The sequence below is a fragment of the Oncorhynchus mykiss genome, chromosome 20 (genome assembly GCF_057628025.1).
Source record: "Oncorhynchus mykiss isolate SJ-2025 chromosome 20, ASM5762802v1, whole genome shotgun sequence".
NCBI classification, from domain to species: Eukaryota; Metazoa; Chordata; class Actinopteri; order Salmoniformes; family Salmonidae; genus Oncorhynchus; species Oncorhynchus mykiss.
This window is the reverse complement of record NC_143041.1, coordinates 27,900,832-27,922,446: the sequence shown is the minus strand read 5'-3', so window position 1 is coordinate 27,922,446 and position 21,615 is coordinate 27,900,832. Positions and strand designations below refer to the sequence as shown.

Genomic DNA, 21,615 nt, shown 5'->3' with positions numbered 1-21,615 from the left:
TCCCAATAGATGTTATATTATTATCTACACCTCTACCTTCTTAAAATTAAGAAAATAGAAAATATACATATGAGATTGTCTGATCACCATGCTTACTACTGGCAACTACAAATGTCAGAATCTCCCAAAAGAGCTATATGATGGTGTTTTGATGTTTCATTACTACACAATCCTACATTCTGTGATAAATTAGAAATGTAACTAAATGAATTCATAATGATCAATAAAAATTCAGTTGATGACTTCTATGGGATGCCACCAAAGGTTTTCATAAAAATAAGGCAACTGCATTCGCATCTGGGTTGAATAAATCACAGGTAGAAAAGATTTCAGAATTAGAAATGTTGTTAACTGCCTTAGAGCGGTCTCAATAAACACTTTTTTTTTAGCTAATAGTCTTTCCAAAGTCAAGATAGAACTTAATTTATTGATAAGACAGAGAGAAGAATTTGCGATACATTACTTCCATGGTAATCGTCCCAGTTGTTTACTGGCCAACAAGCTAAGCAGTAATGATCATTTAGCTGATATAGCCACTATTGAATCTGTAACAGAAAGGACTTCTATTAAGAACTGTACACCTCTGATTGTAAATCCACACCAAGCCAGACTAAGTCCTTTCTAAAATAATGAAGAACTCTTCTCTCAACAGATGAAGCTGCCTCACTGGGAGCCCAAATCTCTCTCAATTAACTCAAACGGGCATTGGGTAACATAAATAAAATCATCAGGATTGGACGGTATTCCTCCTGAGGTCTATTTGACATTTGTGAATCAATTAGGTCCAATATTGCTCAAAATGATTAACACAGCCGTTCACAAAGGTTCATTGGGGATGTGAATGCAGCACTAATATTAAAAAAGGTAAGGATGCCGCCCAGTGTCCTCACTATCTTTCATAAACGCAAATAACACAGATATTAAACTTTTCCAAAAATGTAATCCCGCCTTGACACTTACCTAGTCAAATTGGTCCACACGGATCAAAGCGGCTTTGTCAAAAAACAACCTCCGTTGACTATTACATATCTTAAATGCTTAGTCAGAAACAACAGATCCTTGGGCTGTTTTATCTCTCGATGCAGAGAAAGCTTTTAATAGAGTAAAATGGTCATATCTCTGGTATGTCTTGGAACATGGGAATTGGCTCCAATTTTATTCATATGATTAAAATATTATATGCCAATCCCTCAACCATAGTTATAACAGGCAATATCTGCTCAGCTCCGTTCATAATCACTAGAAGCAGCAGGCAAGGCGATCCGATTTGTCCTTTGCCATTTTTATTATCCATGGAACCCCTGGCTCAAGAAATTCTTCAATCGAATGCAGTAACATCAATTTCCCTCAAATCTGAATCAGTGAGGGAGGAAATTAAAACTGATCACTTCATCTTATTATACACAGATGATATTTTACTGTATCTAGACAATGTATTTCAATTGCTCTGAAACGCATTGAAGATCATAGATAAATTCAGCTAGTGGGGCAAAAAAGTATTTTGTCAGCCACCAATTGTGCAAGTTCTCCCACTTAAAAAGATGAGAGAGGCCTGTAATTTTCGTCATAGGTACACTTCAACTATGACAGACAGAATGAGAAAGAAAATCCAGATAATCACATTATAGGATTTTTAATGAATTTATTTGCAAATTATGGTGGAAAATAAGTATTTGGTCACCTACAAACAAGCAAGATTTCTGGCTCTCACAGACCTGTAACTTCTTCTTTAAGAGGCTCCTCTGTCCTCCACTCGTTACCTGTATTAATGGCACCTGTTTGAACTTGTTATCAGTATAAAAGACACCTGTCCACAACCTCAAACAGTCACACTCCAAACTCCACTATGGCCAAGACCAAAGAGCTGTCAAAGGACACCAGAAACAAAATTGTAGACCTGCACCAGGCTGGGAAGACTGAATCTGCAATAGGTAAGCAGCTTGGTTTGAAGAAATCAACTGTGGGAACAATTATTAGGAAATGGAAGACATACAAAACCACTGATAATCTCCCTCGATCTGGGGCTCCATGCAAGATCTCACCCCGTGGGGTCAAAATGATCACAAGAACGGTGAGCAAAACTCCCAGAACCACACGGGGGGACCTAGTGAATGACCTGCAGAGAGCTGGGACCAAAGTAACAAAGCCTACCATCAGTAACACACTACACTGCCAGGGACTCAAATCCTGCAGTGCCAGACGTGTCCCCCTGCTTAAGCCAGTACATGTCCAGGCCCATCTGAAGTTTGCTAGAGAGCATTTGGATGATCCAGAAGAAGATTGGGAGAATGTCATATGGTCAGATGAAACCAAAATATAACTTTTTGGTAAAAACTCAACTCATCGTGTTTGAGGACAAAGAATGCTGAGATGCATCCAAAGAACACCATACCTACTGTGAAGCATGGGGGTGGAAACATCATGCTTTGGGGCTGTTTTTCTGCAAAGGGACCAGGACGACTGATCCGTGTAAAATAAAGAATGAATGGGGCCATGTATCGTGAGATTTTGAGTGAAAACCTTCCATCAGCAAGGGCATTGAAGATGAAACGTGGCTGGGTCTTTCAGCATGACAATGATCCCAAACACACCGCCCGGGCAACGAAGGAGTGGCTTCGTATGAAGCATTTCAAGGTCCTGGAGTGGCCTAGCCAGTCTCCAGATCTCAACCCCATAGAAAATCTTTGGAGGGAGTTGAAAGTCCGTGTTGCCCAGAAACAGCCCCAAAACACCACTGCTCTAGAGGAGATCTGCATGGAGGAATGGGCCAAAATACCAGCAACAGTGTGTGAAAACCTTGTGAAGACTTACAGAAAACGTTTGACCTCTGTCATTGCCAACAAAGGGTATATAACAAATTATTGAGATAAACTTTTGTTATTGACCAAATACTTATTTTCCACCATAATTTGCAAATAATTTCATTAAAACTACTACAATGTGATTTTCTGGATTTTTTTCTTAATTTTATCTGTCATAGTTGAAGTGTACCTATGATGAAAATGACAGGCCTCTCTCATCTTTTTAAGTGGGAGAACTTGCACAATTGGTGGCTGACTAAATACTTTTTTGCCCCACTGTAATTAATCTAACCAAATCAGACCTACTGTCTTTCAATACCCCGATGGAGGACTCCATCTCTACTTATGGAATCCCAATCATTTCCCATTTAAAATATTTGGGATTAGTTATCTTTCCTTTCTTAGATAAAACCACTGACAAAATAAACTTTTACAGAATTTTCAAATCGATTCAACCTGACCTCAGTAGATGGACTAGCATCTCAGGTGCTTTAACCTGCAGAGTATCTATTGTCAACATGAATATACTGCCAAGGCTGAATTTCTGTAGTTCAATGCTTCCCCTTCTGGCTATTGAGATAAAACTCATAGTGCGGTTACAAAATGTATATAACAAGGTAAGCGATCCCGGATCACATTAACACATTTACAAAGAGGGAAAGACATAGGAGGACTATACCTACCAAACTTTAAATGATTTTTCCAGGAACTAGCATTTCACCACATCCTAAATTGGTTTAGACATGATTCTTCCTATTCCTCTGAAAGAGGTGGCCTATACTGATAGATCCCTTAAAGTCCCAATGCACTTGTTTTTATCAGTAGCGCTGCGTGGGTAAAATAACTGTGGAAGCCAAGCCAGAAGAAAATGCCATATTACAACAAAGGCTGAGACAATAAGATGACACAGTGGCAGGATAAATTCAACCACACGTTTGTTTCATCACAAAACCGGAGAGCAACCTCTGTCCATTCAAGTCCACAAAGCATATTGCAGGTAACAAACTGTTACATGACCTGCAGCATGACCTGCAGGTTAATGTTTATTTTCGGGCTACTAAACAACTATTGATTTAGAACCACAGAGAGTTACCACAAGTCACAGAGAAAACAGGAACTGCCTCCACTATTCCATCACTACTTCAACTTCAACATTATCAAATCACTTCTGCTTAGTCTAATGCAGTGACAACTGAAATATACCAAAAACGATTTAAATCCAATCAACATAAGCTAAATATGATGTGGTTGTCCATGGTTCTGATTTCTGTGTGTGTGTGTGCTTACATTCGTGCTAGTAGAAACAAACATTTTGACTCACCCTACTTGTATAGAAACGCTAATGCCATCCTCCTCTCTTTCATGTTGACAAAACGGTCTATGACTCTGTTATACAGTACACACTTTTAGTTTTTGCTGTCCTAGGCCACCTGGCTAAAATGCATGCTCGCAAGCCTAACTTCCATACATAGGCAAAGATGAGCCAGCTAGTTAACATTAGCATGCTATGTCAAACTACATTTTGAACTTCCATCCTCTCAGGCCAGGGGCACAATGTATGAATTTTTGGTTGGATCAGAATCGTCATTATAATCATTGCCCTGTACGGAAAATTAAGTAAAACCACAAGTCCAAATCCCTATCTCCATCCATGGCTAATTTAGGAAAGGGACAATTTTAGCTAGCTTGCTAGCCACCGGAGGACAACAACACGAGATGCAACAATTCAAGTTTTTCTGTCAATTATGTTTCACTCTCGATGTGATGTGATTGGTGTGAAGCCAAATCCAAACTGGCTTCCCTTAACATTTATTTTTGGTGCGCCAGGCCCAATCACAGTTGAGCTCATTCAGTTTAGCTCAACGCTGATTGGCTATTATTTTATACTTTTTATCAAGGGAGGCCAAATGCTCCCTGGCTTCCTTTGCATTCAATGCAATGGGCGGCAACAATGTCATACACTTTTTGACCTGACAGCATCAGATAGAAGGCTACACAGAGACAGAGGGGCACTGTTTCACTTGCTCAGATGCTTTCTCCGGTGAGATACTTTCAGCCACTTGCGAATTGAAGGACAATTATGAAACACAGAGAGACAAAAGATACATTATTTTATCTTTTAAAAAACATTATAGGACAATTTGGGGGGGGGAAGCCTGGCTTCCCTTAGCCTCCATGAATATACACCACTGTTTTTTATGTCAATATCAAATCAATTCTAGGTAACAATTAAGTGCCTTACATAGATTTCCATTCAAATTGGCAAAATTAGCTTTATAGCAAAAAAACTATTTCTCAAGCAAGGATATTGCTAGGAATGTCTGGGAGTGGTCTGAGTCGGGAGGGGGCAACTATGAACTAGCTGTAATTGGCAGAGAGATTTGGAACTCTTTGTTATTGGTCCATTAGCCAGTTTACCCCATGGTGATGTCACCATAGAAAGCCGAATCTCCCGGCAAATTAGAAGTATTTTCAACCAGCAACTATCAAGAAATTGATGGGAAATTGGGAAATCCCCCCCAATGGTCCAAATGTGGAATCCATACCCTTGATATATCTATATTTCTAACTTAGGTCAGGTATGCTGGGGAAACCCAACTACCAAACCATCCAATGATGGGATTTATAAATAAATGACCTGGGCTCCCCTGAAAGGACTGATCTCTATAATATATAAACATTTGGAAAGCTCATACTCTAAGCTGGCCATTAAAAAAGTATGGTCCATAGATATAACTGGAAAAATATGGTCTTTGCTTCCTGTAATCCAAACCATCAATTTACACATTTGAAGTTTGTTCACAGACTGTATTTAACACCAAGGAAACATTTTTGTATTTTTTATTCTTTGCTTTCAGGCCCACGGGGAAGAAATGGTATGGGGAGGGGTTTCTCTGGTAGCTAGGGTATAATCATTTGGGGGGTGCTTATATTTGTCCTGTTACACCCAAGTGTGGAATGTAAATGTGTTTCTTGCATATCCCAACTCCCCCTGAGACACAAGTGCCTTGCTCAAGGGCACAGCAACAGATTTGTTCACCTTTTCGACTCTGGGATTCAACCCAGCGACCTTGCAGTTATTGGCCCAACCCTCTAACCTCGAGGCTATCTGTCACCCCATCATTATTACAAAATCCTGTGTGATCAATATGATAATTTCTCTGTATGTATTTCTTAGTTTTCCTTTTGAGTGTCAGCCTACGGTACATGTGGTATAAACTGAGTGTGTGAATTGATATGAATATTCTACCTGTAACCCCCCCCAACAATAAAAATGACAAAGCAAATAAAAACTTGGTAACTGACTGACTGACTGGGTGACTGGCCGACTGACTGACTGACTGACTGGGTGACTGGCCGACTGACTGACTGACTGGGTGACTGGCCGACTGACTGACTGACTTGGTGACTGACTGACTGGCTGACTGACTGGTTGGGTGACTGGGTTACTGACTGACTGACTGGTTGGGTGACTTGGTGACTGACTGACTGACTGACTGGCTGACTGACTGACTGATTGGGTGACTTGGTTACTGACTGACTGACTGACTGGCTGGCTGACTGACTGGTTGGGTGACTTGGTGACTGACTGACTGGCTGACTGACTGGTTGGGTGACTTGGTGACTGACTGACTGACTGGCTGAGCGACTGGTTGGGTGACTTGGTGACTGACTGACTGGCTGACTGGTTGGGTGACTTGGTGACTGACTGACTGACTGGTTGGGTGACTGACTGACTGACTGGTTGGGTGACTGGGTTACTGACTGGTCACTAAGGCCAAGGTTGGAGACTGGTCAGGAGATCAGTGGCTCAGTAATCTCAGAGAAAGAAACTGGGAGAGAAAGAACAGGGAATTGAAAAAAGAGAGAGACTGGCTGAGGGAAAGAGAGAGAGAGGGAGAGAAAGAAACAGAGGGGGGGAAGCATAGAGGAAGAGCGTTAGAGTGAGACAGAGCCAAAGGTAACGATTGAGTGAGAGGAAGACTAAGAGAGGGAGATAGAGAAGGGGGAAAATATCAATTGAGGGAGAAAGGGAGAGGTAGTTTGAAAGAAATTGTGAGAGGAGAGGTGGAGAGGGTGACGTCACTTGTTGGATTGCAGTATTGAGCCCTGCTGATTACTATAATCCTGATTAGGAAACCGAAGGAAAAAAAACAGGAGCCCTGAATGACAGAAAGAGAAAAGACGAGAAAGAGTCCTTCACTACCACCAGAGAGAAACGGAGGTGGAGAGGAAACGGAGAAGGGAGGAGAAACAGAATAAGAAGAGGAGCAATTTGAAAGGAAACGTTTTCATCTGGGAATTAGGAGCATAGGAATCACAGAAACTACAGAAAGGAACCACATAAACACAGTAAGTAGATCATAAATCTGTGTAAAAAAAATGTAGAAGACAAAGTCACGGCATTATAGCTACCTTCCTCATTGATTTCTTCTCATATTTTATTGCCTAATTCTGCCCACCCTTTTAACCTCACCTCATACTTGTCATTCATACCCCCATGCCCTCCCCTCCCCACTCTTCCCCTCCGCCACACATTCTTCTTCCTCCCATCCCTCCTCCTCTTCCTTCCCCCAGGCCAGGATGCCCACTAACGGTACAAACTGTCCACTGAAGCTGCAGTTTGGTCTGATCAACCACGAGAGTCGCTACCTCACCGCAGAGGCCTTTGGCTTCAAGGTGAGATACCTCATCTGACACAGCTTAGTCTTACTGTGTTCCTGTCTAGACTGGTACCAGTCTGGTCCTGCTTTAGCCAACTCCTTTGTAGTTTTCATGCCAGAGTAGAGTAGATGCCAAAGAAGTTTATCTAAAGCAGGAAAGAGTTAGAAAGGGTGAAGACAGGGGAAGAGGGAAGGTGTTTTAGGTAGACAAGTGAAAACGGTCTATTCCCAGTGCTCTTGACAGTGATCTCTCCTCCATCAGGTGAATGCGTCGGCCCCGAGTCTGAAGAGGAAGCAGGTGTGGACATTAGAGCAGGACCCCCAGGACCCCCAGGTGGTTTACCTCCGCAGCCATCTGGGCCGCTACCTGGCTTCCGACAAGGATGGCAAGGTCACCTGCGAGGCCGAGGGCCGGAACACAGACTGCCGCTTCCTGATCGCTGCCCAGTCAGACGGCCGCTGGGCACTTCAGTCGGAACCCTACCTGAGGTTATTCGGAGGTTCCCGGGACTACCTGTCCTGCTTCGCCCAAGTTATCACAGAGGCAGAGTTATGGGCGGTGCACCTGGCGCTCCACCCGCAGGCCAACCTGCTTAGTGTCGCCCGCAAGCGCTATGCCCACCTGTCACCCGACGACGGCGAGATCGCCGTGGACCGGAACATTCCATGGGGCGTGGCGGCGCTCCTGACGCTCGTCTACCTGGAGGGGAAGTACCGGCTCAAGACCTGTGACAGCCGTTACCTTGTCAACGACGGGAAGCTGTCAGCGGAGAGCGGGCGGGGCACGGGGTACACGCTGGAGTTGAAGTGTGGGAAGCTGGCGTTTAAGGACTGTGAGGGGAAGTACCTGAGTCCCATGGGCCCCACGGGGACACTGAGGTCTGGCAGGTGCAGCAAGCCGGGGAAGGACGAGCTGTTTGACCTGGAGGAGAGCCACCCTCAGGTGGTGCTGATGGCAGCCAATGGGAAATACGTGTCTATACGGCAACGTAAGACACACACAGTAGACAAAACACAGTATGAACATAGATGTCACACATAAATATACAGTATACACCTCTTTTGTTCTCTTTTTTTGTTTTCTCTCCCTCTCCTCATGTGTCACTTCTAAAACTACTCAACTACTACTACTACTACTACCTCATATTCTCGTACCACTTGATACCTACTGTGGTAACTGAGCTTTCAGATGTACAGAAAATACATTAGCAGCCGTATTGAATATGCATGGACCTTCACCACTGTCATTCGATATGGATGATTGACAGCCGATAAAGACTGTTCCATAATTATGGGTAATGTAGTCTTCAGATTCCTTATCATATTGTCTGAGGTTGGGTGTTTCCTCAAAGACGAGAGGAACGCAGTTGATATCAAATCAAATCAAATGTATTTATGTAGCCCTTCGTACATAAGCGGATATCTCAAAGTGCTGTACAGAAACCCAGCCTAAAACCCCAAACAGCAAGCAATGCAGGTGTAGAAGCACGGTGGCTAGGAAAAACTCCCTAGAAAGGCCAAAACCTAGGAACAAACCTAGAGAGTAACCAGGCTATGAGGGGTGGCCAGTCCTCTTCTGGCTGTGCCGGGTGGAGATTATAACAGAACATGGCCAAGATGTTCAAGTGTTCATAAATGACCAGCATGGTCAAATAATAATAATCACAGTAGTTGTCGAGGGTGCAGCAAGTCAGCACCTCAGGAGTAAATGTCAGTTGGCTTTTCATAGCCGATCATTAAGAGTATCTCTACTGCTCCTTCTTTCTCTAGAGAGTTGAAAACAGCATGTCTGGGACAGGTAGCACATCCGATGAACAGGTCAGCATTCCATAGGCACAGGCAGAACAGTTGAAACTGGAGCAGCAGCAAATTATAATGGCTGATTATTCCAGTGCAGTTTATGTACTGTGTAGACTTAATCTCTGGCCTAACCTGCATGCACGACCACTGTGAAAAGTGTGTTACTGATTAATAGTGTCAGCATCACTGTATAATATGATAATGTAGTAACTTGTGCCTCTTTCCCATTGCCCGAGCCACAAACAATTCTGGAATCAGTTACCGGGTCTATGATAATGTCATAGACCAGGTAACTGACTCCAGAATCTACAGTGTTATTAGAATCTCATCGAGAGGGAATCTTTTCCTAGAATCTCTAGAGTGTTCTGTGTATCGTCTGTGTGTTTGATGCTGTGGTCTTTGGTGAATATTCTTGTCTGAGGAGTAGTGTTACTCTAACCTGAGGGTTGTAACTGTAGCTGTGGCTCATTGTTCCTGGTTAGCACTACGATCTGCAATAACCAAATGACTGAGTGAGACGAGCAGAAAGTGATTACCTCGAGGCCTGAGGGGTACAGGAAACCTCATGAGGGCAGGGAAGAAAGGGCGGTGACACACCTCTATGCTAGCGCTGAAAGACACTCAAACAGGATACACAAAACATTTCCTTACACTTACTTTTTCCACTCTCATTCTCTCTCTCTCTCTCTCTCTCACACACACACACACACACACACACACTCAGACGACAAGTGCACAGACACACATGCACTCACACACTTTCTCTCCCTCTCCATCTTGTACCTACAAACATGCATTACACACACTCTCTCTTTCACAAACACAAGCTTTGTCTCTCTCTTTCTCTCTCTCTTTTACAAACACTCCTGTATTGGTGAGTGATGAGGTGCAGAGTGTGTTAAATAATTGATAGTGCCAGGGCGGTTGTTCATTGAAGGCGGGGAGTCTGTTTTCAGAAACCCAAGCCCTACTCTAACTCTATGGGTCTCTGGCCAACAGCACACCAGGGGCATAGCCCATAGCAACTCAGCCCACAAATCAGAAAGACAACTGGGTCAGTCAGTCAGCCACAGACCCAAGCCCAGGGATGGAGATAAAGGAGGTTGAGAGGGCGACCCAGGGAGAGAGCTGCGAAGAGAATAAAGGAGGAGAGGGAAGGACAAGTGAGGAAAAAAGAGTTAATGGAGGAGAGGAAAGGGAAAGACTGTAGGGAACAGCCAGGGGAGAGGGTGGGGAGAGAGGGTTAGTGAGGTAGACAGGAGGAGAAGGGTGGAAGGGGAAAGCGTATATAGGGAGAGTGATGGGAAAAGAAGAAATAGAGGAAAGTGAGCGGAGAGTGGTTGTGAAAGTACATGAGGAGGAGTAAGAGAGAGAGAGCGGAGAGCATAGTCAGATATAGAAGAAGTCACCTTCTCTATGTGTTCGCACATAAATCAACAGGACTGCCAGTTCTCCCTGAAGAGCAGACGTGTCACCGTCAGATAGTTTACAGACACAACTAGGCTCAGAAACTGACTTGATACTTCTCTCTCTTTCTCTCTACTGCCTTCCCACTCTCTTTCTATTAAAGTGCCCATGTGGTGTGTGTGTGTCCATGTGTGTGTGTGTGTGTGTGTGTGTGTGTGTGTGTGGGTCAGATCTGTTATCATGTCTGTCGTCACCTCTCTACTCCCTCGGGTACATCGATCTGGTCTGGGAAGAAATTGTAAGAGAGACGAACGCTCAAATACACACACACACACACACACACACACACACACACACATCATCCCGCTACGGTCTGATAGACAGATAAAGGATGCAGTGAAATAAACAAAGAGAAAGAGAAAAAAATGAGAATAGCAATGGAGGAGAGCAAGTGAGAAAGATACAAAGGGGAGAGAGAGAGGGATTAGAGAGAGGAAGAGAGGGACAGTGGGCTGTGGCATCATTAATAATGGATGGCAGAGCGACTCTCTGATGTATTAGTCGTGCCTGATCCAGTTTTGGGTGGGCAGGCGGGTGGGCGGGCTTCCAGGTAGGCCAACACCAGGAATTGGAGATGGGTCTGCGGTCTGTTTTAAACCTTACACTACACTCTTAGAAGAAAGGGTTCCAATAGGGTTCTTCGGCTGGAGAACTCTTTTCGGTTCCAGGTAGAACCCTTTTTGGTTCTACCTGGAACAAAAAAGTTCTACCTGGAACCAAAAATAGTTATTCAAAGGGTTCTCCTATGGGTACAGCCGAAGAACCCTTTTAGGTTCTAGACATAACCTTTTTTTCTAAGAGTGTAGACTAGCACACTCTACCCTAGGCTAGTGATTTTTGAACCTCTCCTTGGGGACCCACAAACGTTTAATGTATTTTAACTATCCACAGCTAGACCTTAAGTGAATCAGCTCAGCTAGTTCAGGGTTACAACAAAATTGCTAAACGTCTGGGGATCCCCGAGGAGAGGTTTGAAAACCATTGCCCTAGGCTATGTAGCAGTCAGTGTGCACCATTTGGTATGATTGACCAACTGTAGTGTCAGCAATGCCTTTCAAGATATCAGATAGATGCAGTATCAGATAGTTTTAAAACCTTCCATTGATACCCCCTGAATTATAAAATCTTCTATTGATACCCCGAGTTATAAAACCTTCCATTGATAACCCCTGAGTTATAAAATCTTCCATTGATACCCCCTGAGGTATTAAACCTTCTATTGATACCCCCTGAGGTATTAAACCTTCTATTGATACCCCCTGAGGTATTAAACCTTCTATTGATACCCCCTGAGTTATAAAACCTTCCACTGATACCCCCTGAGTTATAAAACCTTCTATTGATACCCCCTGAGTTATAAAACCTTCTATTGATACCCCCTGAGTTATAAAACCTTCCATTGATACCCCGAGTTATAAAACCTTCCATTGATACCCCCTGAGTTATAAAACCTTCCATTGATACCCCGAGTTATAAAACCTTCCATTGATACCCCCTGAGTTATAAAACCTTCTATTGATACCCCGAGTTATAAAACCTTCCACTGACACCCCCTGAGTTATAAAACCTTCCACTGATACCCCCTGAGTTATAAAACCTTCTATTGATACCCCCTGAGTTATAAAACCTTCTATTGATACCCCCTGAGTTATAAAACCTTCCATTGATACCCCGAGTTATAAAACCTTCCATTGATACCCCCTGAGATATAAAACCTTATATTGATACCCCCTGAGTTATAAAACCTTCTATTGATACCCCGAGTTATAAAACCTTCCATTGATACCCCCTGAGTTATAAAATCTTCCATTGATACCCCGAGTTATAAAACCTTCCACTGATACCCCCTGAGTTATAAAACCTTCTATTGATACCCCGAGTTATAAAACCTTCTATTGATACCCCCTGAGTTATAAAACCTTATATTGATACCCCGAGTTATAAAACCTTCTATTGATACCCCCTGAGTTATAAAACCTTATATTGATACCCCCTGAGTTATAAAACCTTCTATTGATACCCCGAGTTATAAAACCTTCCATTGATACCCCCTGAGTTATAAAATCTTCCATTGATACCCCGAGTTATAAAACCTTCCACTGATACCCCCTGAGTTATAAAACCTTCTATTGATACCCCGAGTTATAAAACCTTCTATTGATACCCCCTGAGTTATAAAACCTTATATTGATACCCCGAGTTATAAAACCTTCTATTGATACCCCCTGAGTTATAAAACCTTATATTGATACCCCCTGAGTTATAAAACCTTCTATTGATACCCCGAGTTATAAAACCTTCCACTGATACCCCCTGAGTTATAAAATCTTCCATTGATACCCCCCGAGTTATAAAACCTTCCACTGATACCCCCTGAGTTATAAAATCTTCCATTGATACCCCCTGAGTTATAAAACCTTCTATTGATACCCCGAGTTATAAAACCTTCCACTGATACCCCCTGAGTTATAAAACCTTCCACTGATACCCCCTGAGTTATAAAACCTTCCACTGATACCCCCTGAGTTATAAAAACTTCTATTGATACCCCCTGAGTTATAAAACCTTCTATTGATACCCCCTGAGTTATAAAACCTTCCATTGATACCCCGAGTTATAAAACCTTCCATTGATACCCCCTGAGATATAAAACCTTCTATTGATACCCCTGAGTTATAAAACCTTCCATTGATACCCCGAGTTATAAAACCTTCTATTGATACCCCGAGTTATAAAACCTTCCATTGATACCCCGAGTTATCAAACCTTCCATTGATACCCCGAGTTATAAAACCTTCCATTGATACCCCCTGAATTATAAAACCTTCTATTGATACCCCGAGTTATAAAACCTTCCATTGATACCCCCTGAGTTATAAAATCTTCCATTGATACCCCCTGAGGTATTAAACCTTCTATTGATACCCCCTGAGTTACAAAACCTTCCATTGATACCCCCTGAGTTATAAAACCTTCCATTGATACCCCCTGAGTTATAAAACCTTCCATTGATACGCCCTGAGGTATTAAACCTTCTATTGATACCCCTGAGTTATAAAACCTTCCATTGATACCCCCTGAGTTATAAAACCTTATATTGATACCCCTGAGTTATAAAACCTTCTATTGATACCCCCTGAGTTATAAAACCTTCTATTGATACCCCCTGAGTTATAAAACCTTCCATTGATACCCCCTGAGTTATAAAACATTATATTGATACCCCCTGAGTTATAAAACCTTCTATTGATACCCCCTGAGTTATAAAACCTTCCATTGATACCCCCTGAGTTATAAAACCTTCTATTGATACCCCCTGAGTTATAAAACCTTCTATTGATACCCCCTGAGTTATACAACCTTCCATTGATACCCCCTGAGTTATAAAACCTTCTATTGATACCCCCTGAGTTATAAAACTTTCTATTGATACCCCCTGAGTTATAAAACCTTCTATTGATACCCCCTGAGTTATAAAACCTTCTATTGATACCCCGAGTTATAAAACCTTCCATTGATACCCCCTGAGTTATAAAACCTTCCATTGATACCCCCTGAGTTATAAAACCTTCTATTGATACCCCGAGTTATAAAACCTTCCACTGACACCCCCTGAGTTATAAAACCTTCCACTGATACCCCCTGAGTTATAAAACCTTCTATTGATACCCCCTGAGTTATAAAACCTTCTATTGATACCCCCTGAGTTATAAAACCTTCCATTGATACCCCGAGTTATAAAACCTTCCATTGATACCCCCTGAGATATAAAACCTTATATTGATACCCCCTGAGTTATAAAACCTTCTATTGATACCCCGAGTTATATAACCTTCCATTGATACCCCCTGAGTTATAAAATCTTCCATTGATACCCCGAGTTATAAAACCTTCCACTGATACCCCCTGAGTTATAAAACCTTCTATTGATACCCCGAGTTATAAAACCTTCTATTGATACCCCCTGAGTTATAAAACCTTATATTGATACCCCGAGTTATAAAACCTTATATTGATACCCCCTGAGTTATAAAACCTTATATTGATACCCCCTGAGTTATAAAACCTTCTATTGATACCCCGAGTTATAAAACCTTCCATTGATACCCCCTGAGTTATAAAATCTTCCATTGATACCCCGAGTTATAAAACCTTCCACTGATACCCCCTGAGTTATAAAACCTTCTATTGATACCCCGAGTTATAAAACCTTCTATTGATACCCCCTGAGTTATAAAACCTTATATTGATACCCCGAGTTATAAAACCTTCTATTGATACCCCCTGAGTTATAAAACCTTATATTGATACCCCCTGAGTTATAAAACCTTCTATTGATACCCCGAGTTATAAAACCTTCCACTGATACCCCCTGAGTTATAAAATCTTCCATTGATACCCCCCGAGTTATAAAACCTTCCACTGATACCCCCTGAGTTATAAAATCTTCCATTGATACCCCCTGAGTTATAAAACCTTCTATTGATACCCCGAGTTATAAAACCTTCCACTGATACCCCCTGAGTTATAAAACCTTCCACTGATACCCCCTGAGTTATAAAACCTTCTATTGATACCCCCCGAGTTATAAAACCTTCCATTGATACCCCCCGAGTTATAAAACCTTCTATTGATACCCCCTGAGTTATAAAACCTTCCATTGATACCCCCTGAGTTATAAAACCTTCTATTGATACCCCGAGTTATAAAACCTTCCACTGATACCCCCTGAGTTATAAAAACTTCTATTGATACCCCCTGAGTTATAAAACCTTCTATTGATACCCCCTGAGTTATAAAACCTTCCATTGATACCCCGAGTTATAAAACCTTCCATTGATACCCCCTGAGATATAAAACCTTCTATTGATACCCCTGAGTTATAAAACCTTCCATTGATACCCCGAGTTATAAAACCTTCTATTGATACCCCGAGTTATAAAACCTTCCATTGATACCCCGAGTTATCAAACCTTCCATTGATACCCCGAGTTATAAAACCTTCCATTGATACCCCCTGAATTATAAAACTTTCTATTGATACCCCGAGTTATAAAACCTTCCATTGATACCCCCTGAGTTATAAAATCTTCCATTGATACCCCCTGAGGTATTAAACCTTCTATTGATACCCCCTGAGTTACAAAACCTTCCATTGATACCCCCTGAGTTATAAAACCTTCCATTGATACCCCCTGAGTTATAAAACCTTCCATTGATACGCCCTGAGGTATTAAACCTTCTATTGATACCCCTGAGTTATAAAACCTTCCATTGATACCCCCTGAGTTATAAAACCTTATATTGATACCCCTGAGTTATAAAACCTTCTATTGATACCCCCTGAGTTATAAAACCTTCTATTGATCGATCACCACATTCTTTTGGAGAGATTGGAAACCCAAATTGGTCTACACGGACAAGTTCTGGCCTGGTTTAGATCTTATCTGTCGGAAAGATATCAGTTTGTCTCTGTGAATGGTCTGTCCTCTGACAAATCAACTGTAAATTTCGGTGTTCCTCAAGGTTCCGTTTTAGGACCACTATTGTTTTCACTATATATTTTACCTCTTGGGGATGTTATTCGAAAACATAATGTTAACTTTCACTGCTATGCGGATGACACACAGCTGTACATTTCAATTAAACATGGTGAAGCCCCAAAATTGCCCTTGCTAGAAGAATGTGTTTCAGACATAAGGAAGTGGATGGCTGCAAACTTTCTACTTTTAAACTCGGACAAAACAGAGATGCTTGTTCTAGGTCCCAAGAAACAAAGAGATCTTCTGTTGAATCTGACAATTAATCTTAATGGTTGTACAGTCGTCTCAAATAAAACTGTGAAGGACCTCGGCGTTACTCTGGACCCTGATCTCTCTTTTGAAGAACATATCAAGACCATTTCAAGGACAGCTTTTTTCCATCTACGTAACATTGCAAAAATCAGGAACTTTCTGTCCAAAAATGATGCAGAAAAATTAATCCATGCTTTTGTCACTTCCAGGTTAGACTACTGCAATGCTCTACTCTCCGGCTACCCGGATAAAGCACTAAATAAACTTCAGTTAGTGCTAAATACGGCTGCTAGAATCCTGACTAGAACCAAAAAATTTGATCATATTACTCCAGTGCTAGCCTCTCTACACTGGCTTCCTGTCAAAGCAAGGGCTGATTTCAAGGTTTTACTGCTAACCTACAAAGCATTACATGGGCTTGCTCCTATCTATCTCTGTGATTTGGTCCTGCCGTACATACCTACACGTACGCTACGGTCACAAGACGCAGGCCTCCTAATTGTCCCTAGAATTTTTAAGCAAACAGCTGGAGGCAGGGCTTTCTCCTATAGAGCTCCATTTTTATGGAACGGTCTGCCTACCCATGTCAGAGACGCAAACTCGGTCTCAACCTTTAAGTCTCTACTGAAGACTCATCTCTTCAGTGGGTCATATGATTGAGTGTAGTCTGGCCCAGGAGTGGGAGGGTGAACGGAAAGGCTCTGGAGCAACGAACCACCCTTGCTGTCTCTGCCTGGCCGGTTCCCCTCTTTCCACTGGGATTCTCTGCCTCTAACCCTATTACAGGGGCTGAGTCACTGGCTTTACTGGGGCTCTCTCATGCCGTCCCTGGAGGGGGTGCGTCACCTGAGTGGGTTGAGTCACTGATGTGGTCATCCTGTCTGGGTTGGCGCCCCCCCCCCCCCCCCCCCCCCCCCCCTTAAGTTGTGCCGTGGCGGAGGTCTTTGTGGGCTATACTCAGCCTTGTCTCAGGATGGTATGTTGGTGGTTGAAGATATCCCTCTAGTGGTGTGGGGGCTGTGCTTTGGCAAAGTGGGTGGGGTTATATCCTTCCTGTTTGGCCCTGTCCGGGGGTGTCCTCGGAGTGGGCCACAGTGTCTCCTGACCCCTCCTGTCTCAGCCTCCAGTATTTATGCTGCAGTAGTTTATGTGTCGGGGGGCTAGGGTCAGTTTGTTATATCTGGAGTACTTCTCCTGTCCTATTCGGTGTCCTGTGTGAATCTAAGTGTGCGTTCTCTAATTCTCTCCTTCTCTCTTTCTCTCTCTCGGAGGACCTGAGCCCTAGGACCATGCCCCAGGACTACCTGACATGATGACTCCTTGCTGTCCCCAGTCCACCTGGCTGTGCTGCTGCTCCAGTTTCAACTGTTCTGCCTTATTATTATTCAACCATGCTGATCATTTATGAACATTTGAACATCTTGGCCATGTTCTGTTATAATCTCCACCCGGCACAGCCAGAAGAGGACTGGCCATCCCACATATGCTCTCTCTAATTCTCTCTTTCTTTCTCTCTCTCGGAGGACCTGAGCCCTAGGACCATGCCCCAGGAATACCTGACATGATGACTCTTTGCTGTCCCCAGTCCACCTGACTGTGCTGCTGCTCCAGTTTCAACTATTCTGCCTTATTATTATTCGACCATGCTGGTCATTTATGAACATTTGAACATCTTGACCATGTTTTGTTATAATCTCCACCCGGCACAGCCAGAAGAGGACTGGCCACCCCACATAGCCTGGTTCCTCTCTAGGTTTCTTCCTAGGTTTTGGCCTTTCTAGGGAGTTTTTCCTAGCCACCGTGCTTCTTCACCTGCATTGCTTGCTGTTTGGGGTTTTAGGCTGGGTTTCTGTACAGCACTTTGAGATATCAGCTGATGTACGAAGGGCTATATAAAATAAATTTGATTTGATTTGATTTGATATTGATACCCCCTGAGTTATAAAACCTTCCATTGATACCCCCTGAGTTATAAAACATTATATTGATACCCCCTGAGTTATAAAACCTTCTATTGATACCCCCTGAGTTATAAAACCTTCCATTGATACCCCCTGAGTTATAAAACCTTCTATTGATACCCCCTGAGTTATAAAACCTTCTATTGATACCCCCTGAGTTATACAACCTTCCATTGATACCCCCTGAGTTATAAAACCTTCTATTGATACCCCCTGAGTTATAAAACTTTCTATTGATACCCCCTGAGTTATAAAACCTTCTATTGATACCCCCTGAGTTATAAAACCTTCTATTGATACCCCGAGTTATAAAACCTTCCATTGATACCCCCTGAGTTATAAAACCTTCTATTGATACCCCCTGAGTTATAAAACCTTCTATTGATACCCCCTGAGTTATACAACCTTCCATTGATACCCCCTGAGTTATAAAACCTTCTATTGATACCCCCTGAGGTATTAAACGTTCCATTGATACCCCCTGATTTCCTGTCTTCTTCCTCTCTCTCATTCTCTCCTCTTTCTCTCTTAGATGGGCTGTAGTCTGATCACAGCTGAGCTCAGCAGACTGTTATGGTGATGGTGTGGTGTGAAATGGACACACATACACACACACACACACACACATGAAATTGGACAATAAAGCGTGAAGCAGTGCTGAGATGAGAGGGGAATCTGATCAAACAGAAACACAAGCTCTGGTGATAAGATAGAGAATTGTTTTTTTAGACTAAGCCAATAGTTGCTTTAGAAAGCTGGGTTGAATGTAACTAAGGAGGACCCTAGTGCAGAAGACTGTTAGTAAAGGGGTTGGTAGAATCTGCCTGCCTGTCTGCGTGCATGCCTGTGTCTTTAATTAATGTTAATGCTATTTGTATTCTGCATAATGGACAGAGGTCTTTGACATTATGGTGGGTTACGGGCCATCCACATGTGGGTGTATAAGGGCATGCATGTGTGAGTGTGTAAATGTGCGTGCCCACGGATTTCAGACAGCCTGTATTGACAGTTATGAGTATCAATAAAACTTGGATTGATTTCGAACTGAACATACCACGAACTGAATTTGACTGACCTCACACCTCTGGCCCCTCCCAGGTGTGAGTATCTCGGCAAACCAGGAGGACGAGACGGACCTGGAGACGTTCCAGATGGAGATTGACAAGGAGAGCAGGAAGTGTCTGTTTCGGACCAACGAGGGGAAATACTGGGCCCTGGTGGCCCACGGAGGCATCCAGACTACGGCCACAGAGAGGTAACTCTAACTCTAAACCAGAGGTGTCAAACTCTAGTGTCTGCAGGTTTTTGTTTTTTTCTTTCAATTACGACCTAAACAACCAGGTGTGGAGATTTCTTTACTAATCAGTGACCTTAATTCATTAATCAAGTACAAGGGAGGAGCGGAAACACGCAGACACTCATCCCTCCGTGGAATGAGTTTGACACATGCTCTAAACCTAAGACTAACCCCTACCACTAACCCTAGCTCCAGTCACAACCCTAGCCCTAGCTCCAGTCACAACACTAACCCTAGCTCCAGTCACAACCCTAACCCTAGCTCCAGTCACAACCCTAACCCTAGCTCCAGTCACAACACTAACCCTAGCTCCAGTCACAACACTAACCCTAGCTCCAGTCACAACCCTAACCCTAGCTCCAGTCACAACACTAACCCTAGCTCCAGTCACAACACTAACCCTAGCTCCAGTCACAACACTAACCCTAGCTCCAGTCACAACACTAACCCTAGCTCCAGTCACAACCCTAACCCTAGCTCCAGTCACAACACTAACCCTAGCTCCAGTCACAACACTAACCCTAGCTCCAGTCACAACCCTAACCCTAGCTCCAGTCACAACACTAACCCTAGCTCCAGTCACAACCCTAACCCTAGCTCCAGTCACAACACTAACCCTAGCTCCAGTCACAGCACTAACCCTAGCTCCAGTCACAACCCTAACCATTTATTATCCAGGTCTGCCAACACCATGTTTGCAGTGGAGTGGATGGGCCGCAGGGTGGCACTAAGAGCCAGTAACGGGAAATACATCTGCACCAAGAAGAACGGTCAGCTAGCAGCCGTCAGCGACTCCATAGGTAAGTGTTTGTGTCTTTAAGTGGGTGAGTGGGTTCCATGGTTCTTATGCTTTTTAAACCTAATATTCCTTCCTCTCTCCTTAATTTCTACCTCTACCTCTTCCTCCTCCTTCCCTCTCTTTCCCCACCCTCTCTTCCCTGATCAGGTGAGGATGAGAAGTTGATTCTGAAGCTGATAAACCGTCCCATGCTGATCCTGCGAGGGTTGAACGGCTTCATCTGCCATCATAAGAACTCCAACACGCTGGATGCCAACAGATCAGTCTATGACATCTTCACACTGCATTTCAGCGATGGGGCGTACCACATCAAAGGTGAGGATATGATATGCACATTCTAGCTTATTGCATAGAATTCAATGTATTTTTCATGAAGAATTTAAGAAGTTTTGTGCAACTGCTTGTTTTAATCTATTGCTTTCTGCTTCAATCTGTCTTGACGTGTAAAGGCCTTTCATATAGTGCTGCCAGTCCATGTTGTCTCTCTCTAACTAACCCCTTGTAGGTGAGGGAGGGAGGTTCTGGTATGTGAACAGCAGTGGTCTGGTATGTTCAGACGGAGAGACACCAGATGACTTCTCATTTGAGTTCCTGGAGCACGGACGCATCGCCATCCGAGGCAAGAACGGCAGATACCTGCGAGGCCAGGGGGGCATGCTGAAGGGCGATGGGGTTACCCCCGACAGCTCTGCCCTCTGGGAGTACTGACCTATATGGGGGCCACTCTCCTACCCTGCCGGAGGTTACCCCTAACCACAGATCTAGGATCAGATTGGGGCAGATTACCAGATTACCCTAACCCCCATGTCCTAAAAATGAATGAACAGATTGGTAAAGAATATCTGACCCTAGACTAAAAGTTAGTGGAAACTTCTGCCCTCTCCCATAGGTCCCTTTCTGCCCATGCCACTCCCCTCAACCTACTCCTGGCATGCCAGCCAATGAAGAAGGCACAAAGAGAAAACAGACTATTTTTACAGGGGAGGTCGAGGGAAGACATGCGTTTAAATTAATGCACTAATTGTAAGTCG

At 43.3% G+C, this 21,615-nt stretch overlaps 1 protein-coding gene across 1 annotated transcript; it reads left to right on the top strand.

Annotated features, from left to right (window-relative positions):
• Positions 1-7,379: 7,379 nt before the first annotated feature.
• LOC149974540 (fascin-2-like) lies at positions 7,380-21,442 on the top strand. The gene is made up of 6 exons (XM_090212810.1): positions 7,380-7,481; positions 7,728-8,454; positions 19,587-19,743; positions 20,464-20,585; positions 20,732-20,899; positions 21,090-21,442. The coding sequence occupies exons 1-6, from the start codon at positions 7,386-7,388 to the stop codon at positions 21,290-21,292; spliced, it is 1,473 nt and encodes a 490-aa protein (XP_090068936.1). The 5' UTR covers positions 7,380-7,385; the 3' UTR covers positions 21,293-21,442.
• Positions 21,443-21,615: the final 173 nt, after the last annotated feature.

What these genes read in the sequence shown, in the direction of transcription:
- LOC149974540 (XM_090212810.1), top strand. Translation starts at nt 7,386, where the DNA reads ATGCCCACTAACGGTACAAACTGTCCACTGAAGCTGCAGTTTGGTCTG. An exon ending in CAGAGGCCTTTGGCTTCAAG is followed by an intron (nt 7,482 to 7,727) that starts GTGAGATACCTC and finishes CTCCTCCATCAG; the next exon opens with GTGAATGCGTCGGCCCCGAG. An exon ending in TGGGGCGTACCACATCAAAG is followed by an intron (nt 20,900 to 21,089) that starts GTGAGGATATGA and finishes AACCCCTTGTAG; the next exon opens with GTGAGGGAGGGAGGTTCTGG.